The sequence below is a fragment of the Xyrauchen texanus genome, chromosome 44 (genome assembly GCF_025860055.1).
Source record: "Xyrauchen texanus isolate HMW12.3.18 chromosome 44, RBS_HiC_50CHRs, whole genome shotgun sequence".
NCBI classification, from domain to species: domain Eukaryota; kingdom Metazoa; phylum Chordata; class Actinopteri; order Cypriniformes; family Catostomidae; genus Xyrauchen; species Xyrauchen texanus.
In genome coordinates, this window is record NC_068319.1 from 5,132,231 (window position 1) to 5,149,386 (window position 17,156).

The following is a 17,156-nucleotide window of genomic DNA, read 5'->3' on the forward strand; positions in this document are numbered from 1 at the left end:
TATATTCAGGTAGCCACCACAAACACAACTAATATAACCAACAATTTACTGCCTTCAGCTGTGTGACAGCAAATCAGAGCCGAAACAAATTCAACTGTATGTTTGTAGGACATAGCAAAACATTACTGAAAGGACTTGACACTGCTAACCAAATCTCAGAAATGTGAACTGTAGTATATTTGAAAATAAAAGTCAATTAAAGTTTGTATAAAATACAATTCAATTAGAGATGCTTGATATATCACGGACCATACTGATAACAGTGATTATTAATATGTACCTTTTTTAAATAAAACAATTCTGATATTGACAGGAGATAATAATAGACCTTATTAGTACTTAACTATTTTCCTGCCAGATTTCAAAGTACTAAATATTATCCATCTTTTCTACTTCTCATTATACAGTTTGATGTCGGAGTAATATCGGCTGTATTTCTGTACATTTTCCCCACTAACTTGTATTATTTAGATTTTTACAAACTGAGGGATGAGTTGAAATGATCGGAAACATTTTACAATAAGGTTTCATTTGTTAACATTAGCTAATGCATTAGATATTATAAACTGACAATGAAGAATACATTTGTAGAGCATTAAGAAATATTTTTTATGTTAATTTATGAAAACTCAATTGTTCATTGTTAGTTCATGTGAGTTCAAAATGCATTAACTAATGTTAACGTGCAACTTTTCATTTGAAAATGTATATGTTGCAATTAACATTAACCAACCTTACTGTAAAGTCTAACAAAATTATTTTCTTGGTGTCTGCTCAGTGGTTATGGCTCTGGGTTACTGACCAGAAGGTCAGGGGTTCAAGCCCCAGCACCACCAAGATACCACTGTTGGGCCCTTGACCCTATCTGCTCCAGTGGCACCTTATCATGTCTGACCCTGCACTCTGAAATGTTAAAACAAATACATTTCACTCATATATATATATATATATATATATATACATATATATACACTATTAAATTCTATATTAGATATCATATTCATTATCAGCCATAACATCCAATTAATTACTGGTCAAAATGTCTATATTGTTGCATACCTACTTATTATGATTTAGCTTTGAGCACTCAGTAATAATATGTTTTGTTACCTGATTTCAAAGCACAATGTGATTTTTCTTTGTGTGGCCAGTATTATTTTGTTTAAAAACAGTGAAAACAGCATAAATTTATAGTCATCTACATATCAGCAATAACAAGCAATGATCTGCTATCGGTATCAGCTAACATTTCTATAATCGCTCCTTCCCTAAATTAAATAAATTATTAAGTAACCCAATATGCCCTTATTTAATATCACCGAGTCTTTTTATACAATGTTCTGCAAACCAAACCAGCACATTTGATAAATGTTGTTTAATGAATGTATTTGTACAAACAACCTTTTAACTCAATTAGAGACAGTTTTACAAATTAATAATAATAATAATAATAATAATAATAATAATAATACAAATAAAATAAACAGTACACCCTAATTTTGTCACCTAGTCTTCATATACAGTTAACTGCATGCAAAGTAAGCACATATTTTACATTTGTTTTATAAATGTATTTGTACAAACATCTAATTTTGGGATCTTATTTTGACTCTTTATAATAAGCTAATTAGGGACAGATTCACTCATGTTAAAAGGTGTTCTCGAATGAGCTGAAGGCGTTTTGGTTTACGGCCAGTGTGATGTAATGCTCTTACACATGGCGTTTGCGCTTCGTATAACATTGTGCTAGGGGATGATAAACACACACAGAGAGACTCTGAATGGGTTAACCTTGTCCTGGCTGACACCTCGCAGAGCAGCGTGCAAATCCAGGATGTGATTTACTGATCTCCTGTGGCCCGCGCGTAACATCGCCCTGTGACCCGTCACAGCTCATTCCACCTTTGCCATCTTCAATCTAAAAGGGATAGATCATCCAAAAATGGACATTCTGTCATTATGAACTCACCCTTGTGTTGTTCAGAATCCACGACTTTCTTCCGTTGAAAACAAAATGATATGTTAGGCAGAATGTTAGCCTCAGTCACCATTCACTTTTATTGCATCTTTTTTTCATACAATGAAAGTGAATGTGAGGCATTCTTCCTAACATATAATTTTTTGTTCAAAAGGAAAACTTCATACGCGTTTGGAACAATATGGCTAAATAACGGTTAACTATCCCCCTTTAAAGGGTCATGAAACCCCAAAACACATTTTTTTCTTCTTCTCCCCTTTTCTCCCCAATTTGGAATGCCCAATTCTCAATGCGCTCTAAGTCCTCGTGGAGGCGTAGTGACTCGCTTCAATCCGGGTGGCAGAGGATGAATCTCAGTTGCCTCAGCGTCTGAGATGGTCAATCTGCGCATCTTTTCACATGGCTTTTTATCACGTGCATTACCGCGTAGACCTAGTGCATGTGGATGCTTCACTCTATTCTCCGCTGCATCCAGCACAACTCATCACGAGCCCCACCGAGAGCGAGGTCCACATTATAGCGACCACGGGAGGTTAACCCAACGTGACTCAACCCACCCTAGCAATTGGTTGCTTAGGAAGCCTGATTGGAATCACTCAGCACACCCTGGATGCGAACATGCGACACCAGGTGTGGTAGTCAGCGTCTATACTTGCTGAGCTACCCAGGCCCCCCTAGGGTAAAGTGATTATTTAAAAGGAAAATTGTATCCATTTCGTTCTTCAGAGTATATGCAGTATACATGTAAATTCCGAGTTGTGGTTGGTAGAAAAGTGCGCTAATACGTCCTTCAATTCAGTGTTTATCCACATTATTCATGAGAAGGAAAGCTTCCATCCAATCACAGTGCTGCCTCATGCATGAGCTTGCATTACAGTGAGAATTCAAATTCATTCACAGACGTAATTCACGGAACAGAAATGAGAGCCTTTTACACTAGAATGGGCCTCAGTCGATGTTCGAAGTTCTGTTACTCACGCTCCAAACATGAAGCATCTTAAAGACCATTGCGTCTTCTCAAGAAAAGGATAACACAACAGCTTGTTTAAAAACAAATCACAATTATGAAAACCGAAATCTCAAAGTCATGTCAATTCTCTTTTTGGTTTCCTTTACATTGTGTGAAAGTTAACAGGATTTAGGCCTACAGGGTTTATCGGCACACTGTCATCAAGTTCTCCAATACTGAATAACTTTACACAGACAAAGATAGTAAGTGATCACACAAGAGTAGGGATGCACCATTCTGAACATTTTTGAGAGATACTGATTTTAACAAAAACCTTTAGATATTTTGCCACTAACCTAATTTATTCATCAGAACACTGTTTTACTTAAGGATTGTGCTTTAATGTTGTACAAAGAGGTGCAAAAGCCTTTTCACTGTTCTAACAATAAATCATTTCCATTGAACATTGTATTGGATCTGTTGAATAAGCCAAAATTATAAAGAGAGCCACAATAAATTATGAAAAGATAAAAAGACAAAAACTATATAAAAAATAACTAAATATAATAACATGATGATTGATCTGAAAAAAAAATATTTTGTACTTTTGTACAGTAAGGTGCACTTCTGTTTTTGCATGTATGTTCTGTATATGATGGAACATTATAAATTCATACTATGCATATGTTGGGCAATTCAACGGAAATGTCAACAGCATCATGGAAAAATGTTAAGTTATAGGAACAAAGCCGGGTGACGATGTTTTGAGAGAGAGAGAATTACGGACATACCCGTAATTCTCTCTCTCTCTAACCAGCGTCACCGGCCGCCTTTATCCCTCGCGCACCTCATCAGGCCGATTGGGGACCGGGCGCGCGATATTCCGACCTGGCCCAGCCCCCCTCTGCTCCAATCCCCCTTTTAAATTCTGTATTATAGTGGTATAATATGCTGCCCATACCGCTAGAGGGCGCCGCTTGCTCACACGGTGCTGACTGAAGGGCTGAATGCAAAACGCAGCCTTTTAAGTTTTCGTAATCGGCCATATTGAGATTTAAATCTTAATTCAATCAATTGTGCAACATTAATGAATATCGTACTGATGTTTCAGAAGTCAAATTCTGCTGTTTCCAAAACATTTTGGATGATTTCCCTCATCATGCAGCCTATAGGCAAGTACCGCTTTCACAACTGTCACTGTAGAAGTCAACTCTTCTTTGTGTCTATTACTATTTCAGGATTGTTCATTTGAATTCACAGAGCTTTTAAAAAGTGTGTTACTAATTGTTTAAATCAACCATCGGTTCTTCATATCGGCATTTTCATGCTTATAACCAATATGCCTATGGTAATTGACCAATAAATAATGGCAGCCCCTACATTACTACAGTCATGTTATAACATATTATGTTTAAGTATTGCAACTGTACTTTTGAAACAGTGTTTTGTTTCTTTACAAAAAGAGGGATGATTCAAAATTGTTTTCTGTGATAATCAACATTATGCCACAAATACAGTCAATGAATAGAGTTTAACGTGAATTAAACCCAAAATTTTAATTCTAATTAAATTCCTTGTAAGAATAAATACAGTATCTATGAATTTATATTAGGTCTCTAGGTACTCCTGGATTAGTTGGCAAAGCCTGCATTCACTTCATTCTCAAAAGTTTAAACAAATTATAAAAAATCTTGGATTTGCAATACTGTTCATATTCAGCATACAGACATACAGCAAAGTGAGCCAAAACTCTGCTTTTGATTTGAGGCACTTTGGTGTATATAAATCATGGGTCAAAAGTATGAACGTGAGAACAGTAAAGACGACAGAACAGCTTTTGTTTCCTCTCACATTTTGAGCTTCACCCACTCCTGTCCTCCCCACCCACATTTTAACATATTTTCACTCCCCTTTCATCTCTGATGTGTGAACGACTGGTGCTGAACAAGGGGGGTTTCATGACACTTTAAGCCACAGTTTTAGCAAAACTAAGATGTGGTGTATATATTCATCAGGATGAATGGAATGTATACAGAGGTCAAAAGGTCATTCTACTGTGTTGATCCCTACTGTACTGTTTGAGTTCACATGAGTCAATATCTATATATATATAAAGTCAAGACTGTTTCCATCAATCTCCCTTCTGATTGGACGGTTTATAGAATGAGGGCATGGATGGCGCGTGGCTTTGATTGGTTGTGCATATGATTATGTGTGCGTTTGTGTCGCGAGCTGGCAGAAATGGGGCGGGATTAGAGCTGTAATGCACAGGATCCAGTTCTTACGTAAGAGGGATCAATTAATGAAGGGCAGGCCCTCTCCGATGCAGCTGGGCCTCTCTAACTAAACCTTACAGTGAGGTCACAGATGCTCCATCCAGCCCTGTCTGTCTCTGTGCAATTCTACACTAGCTTCAGTTATGACGATTTCTATGACATTTCCATGACCTTTCCAGTTGTTAGGGATTACTGGGTAAGGATTTTTAAAAATCCTTTTGATTTAGAACAACTCATTCTTGATGAATCATAATCAATCATTCAAGGAATGTTCTGGGTTATTTACAAGTAAAGCTCAATCGACAGCATTGGTTGCAAAATTTGCATTACCAAAATAAGTTATTTTGTCTGGTCCCTTGTTTATTTGTTAAAATAAAAAAAAAAAAGCATTTAGTGAATGGGGCCAATCAGTAAACATAAAAATACACACTGTTTCAAACGTATAGCCACAAGATGTAAACATTGTTTGTAAAAATTATTTTAGTCTGATAAAACTCTTTTCTAAATGCTTTTAGTGATAAAATATAGTTTTTGTACCGGCATTACATCATCATGGCAACAAAGTTGAGATATTGGATATTAGTGAGCAATTTTATCACACTAAAATCATGTAAACATGCATAATGGTTATGTCATGTGGCTATACTTTTGAAACAGTGTTTATTTTAGCATTTATGGACTGGCCCCATTCATTTTCATTGTAAGTGCCTCACTGTAACTGCAATTTTTGCGTTGTCTTGTATTGAACCCCAGAATATTCCTTTCAGATCAACTTGTGAACCAATTTAACTGATGCATTAAAAATAATAGATTTAAAAGAAGTTAAAAGAAGCAAGCAAGTTTTATTCTAGATAAGGACAATGTGGTCTAGATAAGAGCCGAGCGGCATCTGGGCAGAGCGAAGCGTGCCACACCGGCCTCGTGTTCCAGCGAGGGGAGGTGGGAGTATTTAAGGAGAAGATGTGGGGACAGCGGGGGCAGATGGGAGAGAGATGCACGAAGCTTGTCTGCGTTCTTGTGTGTATTTTATGATTTGACGCAGCTGGCTGATATCTAACAGATTAAATATTTTTGTGAAACTAGAAAATTGTATATTCATGACAGACATTTCTGTGAGTTTTCTTAAAAATTACCTTAATATTTGCAAGTTTTCCATAACTATGGGAACCCATAGTTTTATTTTGTCCAGTTGTTCTATTTTTGCTAGCACCTAAATGCTAATAAAGCACAAGGTAGAGATGTGAAATTCTGACCAAGTATCACCCACCTGAAGGATTAGGACGAAATAGTCGACAGGTTTACCACGCTGATATAAATAGTGCTGTTGAGCGCGCTTGTCGTCCTCATTGAACTTTACCTCCTGAATGACATCTGGATGTTTGAGGATTCGTAGTAACACCTTATCTGAAATCTGGAGTGGACTGTAGATAGTCACCTCTGAAGAGAAATGGGTAACAATAAATAACAAATCTGTGGCTGTGATTTGCAATAGACATTGCCGTTGACACGAACAGAGGTGGAAGTTTAGAGAGTAAGGTGATAATTTGTCCGTTATGGACTCAAAAGATGTGAGCTCACCTGTGGCGAGGAATCGGTGTGCAGCTAGCATTAGCTGAGGGGAGATCTTCAGCTTGGATTCCCTCTCATGTTTAAAAGCAGAGAAGTCCCTTTTGTTCTTGTTGGGATCCACTTTCTTTCTGTTACGATTGTCAGCTAGAAAAAAAAAATACGTTCACACATACATAAATAATCATTGAATCAATTAACTTTGAATCCGAAAGGATTTAATTGAATGACAATAAAATTGAATGACATCTACTCTAATATTATTGTATTTGTTTCCCTGTCTCAACCTCGGGACTCCTATCCTGAGGTTACCAGAGCCGGCCAGATCCAGCTCCATTCCTGCTTAAGTGTCAGACTCCACTGCTACGTGTCTCTGAGAGATGACGACTAAATGCAGCCTGTGCCAGCCAATCATCACTTCAGTCTATTACGATGGACTTCAGAGGTTGAACTGATGCCAACTACAACTGTAAGACATTGGATACCTCATATGCCACTGCCTGAACCTTGGACTTAAGATGGACCCCACTCAACCTCAACAAAATGACCTGCCGGTTGAACTGTGATGCACCTCACTGATCTTGCCTGCATCACCTCGGTCTAATGATGGATTACACTCTTGAAATGGAATACATAGACTATCATTTAATCGCCAACAAAACCCTTCATCAGCCAAACTAACAAGGACAATTGCATCTATGTGAACTTCTGCAGTTACTCCAGGATGGACTACAAAGATATTAGTCAATAATCTGACAACTCATACAAAATCCTTTTTGTTTTTAAACACTGGACCTAAACACTTACTTAGTTTACTAATTTTAAACCATGATCTGCACTGCACACAAATAACACAGTTAGTCTGGTTTCTCCCAAAGTTATTTTTCTCCATTAACCAACATCTTATATCTTGTGTTCCTTGCCACAGTCATCTTTGGCTTGCCCACTTGGGTTTCTAAATACAATTATTATTTAATTATTTAATTTGTATACACAATTTACAATCATATTTCATCAAACTACACAATTGAGACTTTATAGATATTAATGGGTTTTTTTAATGCATGATTTTCTGTAAAGCTGCTTTGAAACGATGCGTGTTGTGAAAGTGCCATACAAATGAAAATGACTTGACGGAAAATGATCGTTAACATACTATATAGATCAGATTCGTCCAGGATCTCCGATTTGATGATCTCTTCAATAACGTCCTCCAGCGTGACAAGCCCAACAACCTCATAAAACGGATCTCCTTCTCCTTCATTATTCACCTTCTGAACGATAACCAGGTGAGATTTACCTGTGAACAGAAACAACTGAGTCACAAACCCAACAGAGCAGCTTGGTTTGCCAGAATACACGTTCAACTCAAAGAAAATGGAGGACAAAATGCACTACAGGAAATATTTTAATTACAAACGAATGGCTATTTAAAAGTGATTTAACAAAGATTTAGTTGAAACTTGGCAAAGACTCTCATTGAGTGGGTGCAACAGTTTAAAGCACATAGAAGCACTGCATGGCCATACATATTAATGAGCTCATTTATGAACGCAAAGGCTGAAAACCCCATGTTTTGAATTATTAATAATCAGGGTTGCCGGATCAATCACAATATTTTACGCAATACTGGACCATTAGCATTTCATGTTTGTTGCCAAGAGGGAAGAGTACAAGTGCTACTAAACTTAGAGTTAAGAGCTTAAGAAGGGGAAATGATGAAGATGTCTAGTGATAAGATTAGGAAAAGAAAGAAAAGCGAAGGATGTTACACAAAGACTTTCACAACTATTTAAAAAGTAGTTCTCTCTCAACATCATTAAACTAAAACTGAATAATATTGCTTCTGAGCAATAATGCTCAAACCTGAATCATAATAAGTTAAGATGATTTGCTGAAATCTCATTTTAAGACTATTCATTCTAAAACTATTTTAAACAAAAATATTTTCCTGTACAATAATTGTACAGGCAGTTTTACTAAATAATTTAAACTGAAAGATAACATTGAATGTTTGTACTGCCGCCGCAGCAGACACGTTTGAGCTCATAATGTTAAAGTGCTCGCATGTTTCATTCTCATCACTCTCTCTCCTCAAAAGTTCTTTGTAACTTTTAACTGTCTTGACAAATGATAAAAAGGCAAAGTCAGAAAGTCAGCTGCCTACGCTTTGTTCCGCAGGTGAGGAAAACGAGCTGGCGCATTGGTCTCCACTCTCTTCCTAACAAAACGGACAAACTTCATCTCCTTACCCATATAAACAAGGACTTTTCAACCTCTGCTACCTTGTGCTTCACAGAAACCTGGCTGAGTGAAGCCATTCCAGACAGCGCATTACATCTACTGGGCTTTCAGCTGTTCAGAGTGGATTGCATCGAGGCGGTGGAACATGCTTTTACATCATTGAAAGTTGGTGTACAGATGTAGCAATGTTAAAGAAGATGTGCTGTCCTAATTCGGAAGTGCTCTTTATTAACTGTAAGCCTTTCTACTCGCCACAGGAGTTTATATTCCGCAGCACGCACGTGCGTGAATGCAGCACTGCAACAGCTGGCTGATCAATTCACAGACACGGAACAACAATTCCCGGACTCAGTTATTATTATTATTCTTGGGGATTTTAACAAAGCAAACCTCACACGTGAACTGCCCAATTACACAGCACATGACATGCCCAACCAGAGACAGAAATATTCTGGATAATTGCTACACAACAATAAATTATGCATATCGCTCTGTCCCTAGAGCAGCTTTGGGACTCTCTGATCACTGTCTGATTAATCTTCTTCCAACCTACAGGCAGAAACTAAAATCAGCTAAACCTGTAGTAAAGACCAATAAAGCAGAGCTGGAACTACAAGCCTGCTTTGACTGCACTGATTGGAGTTTTTTGGGGGCTGTAGACACCAATCTGGACGAGCTCACAGATAATGTGACATCATATATCAGTTTCTGTGAGGATATATGCATTCCTACTAGGACTTATTTAACACACATCAAAAACAACCAATGGTATACAGCAGAATTCAGGCAGCTTCGTCAGGCCAAAGGGGATGCTTACAAAAGTGTAAGATTCTACTGTAGATTTGAACGGCCCAATCTCACACCCCACACCCGCTCTGAGCTACACCTCACACAAAACCAACACCTCCTGCAACCCCTCTCCTGCTACACAACCTCCACTTGGTGTGCCATGTCTTCCGAAAACAAAAGACAAGGAAAGCATAGGGCCCAGGTGGTTTCAACTGCTTGTCTAAAATCCTGTGCTAACAAGCTGGCCCCAATCTTCAGACAGATCTTCAATAGATCACTGGAGCAATACGAAGTCCCATGCTGCTTCATATGTTCAATCATCATTTCTGTCCCAAAGAAACCCAAAATCACAGGACTTAATGACTACAGACCCGACACTCTGACGTCTGTGTTCATGAAGACATTTGAGAGACTGGTGTTGGCCCACATGAAGGACATCACTGGACCCTTTCTATATCCCCTTCAATTTGCTTATCGATCAAACAGGTCTGTGGATGATGCAGTCAACATAGGATTGCATCATATCCTGCAACATCTGGACCGACCAGGGTCATATGCAAGCATCCTTTTTGTGGACTTCAGTTTGGCTTTCAACACCATCATCCCAGCTCTCCTCCAGAACAAATTACACCAGCTATCGGGTCCCATCTCTATCTGTCAGTGGATCACCAGCTTTCTAACAGACAGGCAGCAGCTAGTGAGACTTGGGGAAATTCACTTCCTGCACATGTACGATCAGCACTGGTGCCCCCCAGGGATGTGTGCTCTCCTCACTACTCTTCTCTCTGTATACAAATGGCTGCACCTCCAAGGATCCCTCTGTCAAGCTCCTGAAGTTTGAAGAAGACACTACTGTCATCGGCCTCATACAAGATGATGATGAGCTAGTATACAGAAGGGAGGTTGAACGGCTGGCTCACTGGTGTATTCAAAACAACCTGGAGCTGAACATGCTCAAAACGGTGGAGATGATTGTGGACATTAGGAGGAACACCCCAACATTGACCCCCCTCACCATTATAAACAGCACTGTGGCAGCAGTGGAGTCATTCCTGTTCCTGGACACTACCATCTCACAGGACCTGAAGTGGGAGACCCACATTGTCTCCATTGTGAAAAAGGCCCAGCAAAGGTTGTACTTCCTTCGCCAGTTGATGCAGCTCAATCTGTCACAGGCACTCCTACTCCAGTTCTACTCAAAAGTCATTGAGTCTGTCCTCTGCACTTCAGTAACTCTCTGGTTTGCTGCAGCAACGAAATTGGATATCAGAAAACTACAAAAGGACAGATCGGACTGCTGAGAGGATTACTGGATGCCCTCTGCCCACCCTTCATGAACTGTACAATTCCAGAGTGAGGAAAAGGGCAGTTAAAATCACTCTGGGCCCCACTCACCCAGCCCACTACCCTTTTGAACTGTTGCCTTCTGGCCGGCGCTACAGAGCTCTGAGCACCAGAACAGTCAGGCACAGGAACAGTTTTTTCCCTCAGGCTATCCATCTCATGAAGAGTAAAAAACTGCCACATTGAGCAATAATTAATATGCAATACACAGCTTAGTCTACTAATATTTATCCAACATACCACACCTATTCTACCATTACATTCCCTTGCTTCTGTACATAACAGATTGGATTTGTATATTGTACATACATGTATATATATATGTATATTGTCCTATTGTGTATTTCTATATATACTTTATTTTCTATTCTCTTTTTTACTTTATTTTTTCAATTTTTTTATTATTATCTCTGTCTTGTTTCTGTATTGTTTGTGCACTGGAAGCTTCTGTCACCAAAACAAATTCCTTGTATACGTGAGCATACTTGGCAGTAAAGCTGATTCTGATTCTGATTAATATCGGTCGACCACTAGTTTGGATGTATGGATTTATCATGTAATGAAGCCAAATTAATGTCCTGTGTAGAACTACATCACATCAGTTTTGCCCTTCTGTAGCATCTCTGCAGTGCTTGGTACAAAAAAAGGATTTTAGAGGGACTTAATGTCACTCATTTTAAAGCCCAACCTACAAAACTCATGTATAATCTAACAAATAAATATGTATTATATATAAATAATATGTCTGTTTCTACACACTTCTGGTTCAATTGATCTGACTTTTGTTAATAATTTGTTTCAACACATTTTGTAATAAACTGTAAAAGCACAATCATCAAGCCAATAAATAAATAATAATAATAATAATAAATAAAAAAGCTAAATATTTAAAAACAGTGGGGTCCAAATAGTCTGGGAGTGTTTTATTTTTTAATTTAAACCTGTAAATAAGCAGACATTATTCAAATTGTGATACATTTAAAGGGTTAGTTCACACCAAAATGTAAATGCTCTCATAATTTACTCACCCTTATGCCATCCCAGATGTGTGACTTTCTTTCTTCAAAAGATTACAAACTAAGTTTTTTTTAGAAGAATATCTCAACTCTTTAGGTCCATAAAACACATCAACATTTAAGTCCTTTTTTACTATAAATCTCCACTTTCACATTCTTATTGTATTTGGCAATTTGCATTATTCGTGCATATCGCAACCTAATGGGCAGGGAGGAGAATTTATAGTACAAAAGGACTTAAATATTGATCTGTTTTTCACCCACATTTATCATATCTCTTTTAAAGACTTGGATTAAACCATTGGAGTCATTTGGGTTAGGTTTATGCTGCCTTTATGTCCTTTTTGGAGCTTCAAAGTTCTGGCCACCATTCACTTTCATTGTATGAATCTACAGAGATGCAATATTCTTCTAAAAATCTTTGTATTCAACAGGAAAAAAAAGTGTCATACACATCTGGGACGGCATGAGGGTGAGTAATAGATAAGAGAATTTTCATTTTTGGTTAAATTATCCCTTTAACCCAAATAAACATTTTGACGTAAAATGAAGTAAAATTTGAGTATGTGAGCAAAAATTAAGATTCTTAACCATTTTGAAGGTCACTAGTCAAACGTAACATATTTGTATAAAGGGAGATTTCAAAATGTCCTTTTCACTCAAATTCTTATGCTAATATCATAATTTGCAATTAAACATTTTGTTTTAAATTAGAACATTGCAAAGTAGAAACCAATTAATTGGACCCTATTAAAATAAAAACATTTTTTAATAATATATGAACATTGCTTAAATGTTTTCAGTGAGTTTATGGTAAAAGTGTGTGGGAGTTTTGTGCTGTAAAACATAGTGAGAGGGCAAAATCTATGCCAACATTTGATTGGTGGACTGGATGACATTGTGTATTTTTTTTATGAGTGACAGGTGCCATTGGCAGCATGTGCTTCCTCTGCCATTTCAAGTGAAGAGCATCCAATTGATTGTAACTTGATACGGGGACCATATGGTTATTGATCCATCTCCCAGGGGGGGAGAATGTGCACCCATTATAATCAATGGTAGGACAAAAACAACTGTGCATGAAGCAAAACAAAAAACGGTACAAGTGTTGCAAGTTCTGTGCTATAACACCAGGGTCTGTGGACCCCTGGGGCACCATGATGTTAGTGCAGGGGGCCCGATATAAGATTTAGACATTTTCCAAACATTTCAAAATTAATTTCAAAAATTGGTAAATGTTTTTAACCACTTTTTATTCCTTCAAAGACACGTCTGCTTTAGTTAGGTTTGTTGCATCTTCTTAATTACACATCTAACACCACAATGGCGCATAAAGCATCACTAACCTTTCTTAAACTCCTCCAACATGGCATCCAACTTGGTGTCATGGAAGACAAAATTAGCTGGGTGGTTGTAGAACTTGGTGACTGTTTTGAGTGTCGTGCAATCGTCTGGGTCAACGAAGGCCAAGTCCTTGACATACAGTATGTCTACGATGTTGGAGCGTTCCGTGTCATACACGGGTATCCGTGTGTAGCCACTTTCCATGATCTCAGTCATGGTGTTGAAGTCCAGCACCGCATCAATGTGAATCATGAAGCAGTCACTTAGAGGAGTCATTATGTCCTCAACGGTTTTGGTTCTCAGTTCTAAAGCACCTTGTATGATGTTCATCTCTTCCTTGACCAGGTCGTTGTAGGGCTCAGTGACCTTCAGCATCTCAACCAATTTCTCACGGTTGTACACGGTGCCAATTTCCTGCCCAAGGATACAGTCCAGGAGCTTGCTGATTGGGAATGACAATGGAAAGGTGAGCATCATGAAGAACTTGGTTAATACAATGGTGTTGGCACCAACGGCCAAACCATGGCGAGAGCAAAGTGCTTGAGGCACAATTTCACCAAATATGACAATTCCAACCGTTGATGCCAGCACGGCACCCAAGCCAGACCCAATCAAATCGTCTATTAGGATTGTCAACGTAGTGTTCACCAAAACATTTCCAAGCAATAATGAGCAAAGCAAATAGTTGCCCTTGCTCCGGATGGGTTCAATTTTACGTGCATACTTCTTCTCCTTACTGGTGCCACAACTTTGCACGATGCGAAGCTCCATTGGGTCCAAAGCCATGAGCCCAAGGTTGAGTCCACTAAACATGCCTGACAGCATCAGCAAAAATGACACCAGTATCATCTGAAGCCAAAGAGGCAGAAGAGAAGCTTTTTCCTCCACAACTATCAATCTACCATCATTATCACCCAAAAGAACCCATTTATCATCCAAACCCTGCCTGACACAGAGGCTGTAGGTCTTTTCTCGTTCACTTTTACGCAGTGCCTTTATATACACACTCACCAACCCTGATGTGCCTCTGCTGCTCACATTCATATAACTGCTGATACTAAAGTCTTTGGTGAAATCATCACAAGTCCTGTTTGCTACGTCACTGTCACCCGTATCCAAGTCCTCCGTGAACCTGATGTCGGATGCTGCGTCCGGGCTCAGATGTACCCCATAAAGCCGGAGCGACACGCTGCTCTCCTCCGTTACCTGGATGAGCCCGTCCTCCGTGGTGCTCGCCGGCTTCTCGCTCCTCTCCAGCCGCATGCCCAGGATCTGACTGCTCGAGTCGGGGCTCGGTGTCTCCGTTCGCCCGCCGACAGAGCTCCAGAGGAACACGATGAAAGTTAGAAGACACCCCTGTCCGCTCCGCTCTGTTGCCATGTTTGTTGCGATCGCTCTCTCTCTCTCTCGCGCGCGGTGTGTCCGAAATCGTTCACTCATTCACTCATTTCGTATATAGTGAAATGCAGTTAGCGCACTACTATATCTCAGCAGTGAGATAACGAAATGAGTGAGTGAATTCGGACCCTGACGTGTACACCGAGCGTCGGAGCTCTGGGGCTGTCGCAGAAACAACGTCACATATGAAGTTTTAACTCTTGAGCGACCATCTGGACATTTTTGTGTTAATGCCAAAGGTGTGTCTTTTTTGGGGTATTTTTAATATTTCATCCTCAGTTCTTTTAATACATCTATAAAACACTGTGTACACAAATTAGTTACACTCAGGACCTTAAGGACAAAAATGTCCCCCATTTAAACTGCAATATTTGATCCCAGTGCCATTATAGCATGAAATCATGAATTCTATGATATTATGATTTCATTCCGGAGCCCTGACTTTTAATATTTTCCACCAGATGGCGCCATTTCCCCTCATGTTACACTATGGAGCAAATACATGCTTTTTTCCTATTTCCGTTTGCTGTATTATAGAGCACTGCAGGTCAATTTAATAAATGTTGGAGCTAAAATTGTGTGGGTGTGTTGGTATGATATCAGAGTGTGTTTTTTACGTGTGTATTGAGACATTTGTGTGTGTGTGTGTGTGTGTGTGTGTGTGTGTGTGTGTGTGTGTGTGTGTGTGTGTGTGTGTGTAAAACAACAGTGGCATTATGTAAATAAAAGGGCATTTAAAGGGTTAAAATTCTGAAAATGAATGAATATTTGGTAGTTATAATCAGGTCTGATATTGGCAAAAAAATTAACTAATTGAAAGTTGAAAATAATATATAGTATTTTATGACAGTTTTTTGACGCAGATATTTTGTCCTTTAAAGTCCTGAGAGTGCGGTTTTTATTTTATTTTTTAAATCTGACACGGCACAAATTTGTTTTTTATAATGCATCAATATCAATGATGTTGCCAATCATTGTCATATCTCAGAGAGTGATAATCAAAATAATATACAAATTTCCCCTTAGCATTTAGTATATGTCAAATTACTTTTTGTTTTTGTTTTGATTTTTTCATAAAAAACAACAGTGGCATTATAGAAACAAACTGGCATTTAAAGTGTTAAAAAACGGAAAATGAATGAATATTTGGTAGTTATAGGACTGATGTTTTTTTTTGTTTTTTTTTTAATGTACTCATTGAAAGTGGTTAATATATATTATTATGGCAGATTTAAGGAGCCCTGAGTAACTTTTTTAAATTGACACAAAAGGGTTAAAATATTTGGCCCTTACTTGATATTCTTATTAAATCATGTATTAATACAATAATGTCATTCTTTATATATGTTAATATAAAGAGTAAACACATGTGATCAAATGTTCATTATTGTATTTATTTGTTATACTTTATTATCTTTAAACTGTAATACAAGCTGCTATAGCGTTCCTCATCCAACCATATACAGCAATAAAGCTATCATAACCCAATATTTAAATCATCCACAGAATTATAATTTCCATGGTGTGCTGTCTCATGAGTTAAAATAATATCACCTCAATAAAAAAACAATAAAAACAATGTTCAGCTAAATGGCAAAATTCTGTATAAAATATAAAAGAAGAGTACATTTTAAAACGTGTATATCTGTATGTTTTGCCTTACTACATTTTATTATGTTATTTTAATCAAGTAATGATTTGTCAAAAAGTAATTTCAGCATAAAGGTCGTAAACATGTCTTGAACATTGGGGGGGCCAAACCATTTTGGAGGTGGGTGGGCACGGGTATTAAGGTCACAAAAGGCTCTGAATGCACTAATTTGCCTTTTAAACTTTTAAAATTTTTGGTTTAAATTATTATTTTATTTTTTTTCACATAGAAGTTCACACAATACAAGATTACCACTGTGTCTACACTGCTAGCAGTTTGCCTGTTTTAGTCATCTTTTCTTTCTTTTTTTGTGCTGTCTCAAAGAAAAATGAATATAATTGGAATTTATTTTCATCATTGATGTATCTATAAAATGACGTCATCAGCTGGATAGCAAAAAGAAAATACGCAATAATTACTTGCTTGTTTTGATTATTGAGGGGGTTAGATCCTTAAAAATTCAGGATCTACACACTTGAATTTGAGTCCCAAATGATATTGACGAGTGGTGTGACTACTGTGTATTGCTAAAAATGTAACTTTTTTAAACCATTATGTTATTTCTGCAACTACTTAATGACAATTAGACAGCGGTACATAA

At 37.9% G+C, this 17,156-nt stretch overlaps 1 protein-coding gene across 2 annotated transcripts in view; it reads right to left on the bottom strand.

The window, feature by feature from the left end:
• The window catches only part of LOC127637063 (metal transporter CNNM4-like), a 35,268-nt gene extending 20,263 nt beyond the window's left edge, over positions 1 to 15,005 (bottom strand). For both annotated transcript variants that reach the window (XM_052117921.1, XM_052117920.1), the window contains exons 1-4: positions 13,509 to 15,005; positions 7,926 to 8,069; positions 6,782 to 6,916; positions 6,471 to 6,640 (exon numbers count right to left, since the gene is read on the bottom strand). In XM_052117921.1, coding sequence (XP_051973881.1) covers positions 6,471 to 6,640; positions 6,782 to 6,916; positions 7,926 to 8,069; positions 13,509 to 14,946 — 1,887 coding nt within the window. In that variant the 5' untranslated portion in view covers positions 14,947 to 15,005. The remainder of the gene's footprint in view (positions 1 to 6,470; positions 6,641 to 6,781; positions 6,917 to 7,925; positions 8,070 to 13,508) is intronic.
• Between the last annotated feature and the right edge of the window lie 2,151 nt (positions 15,006 to 17,156).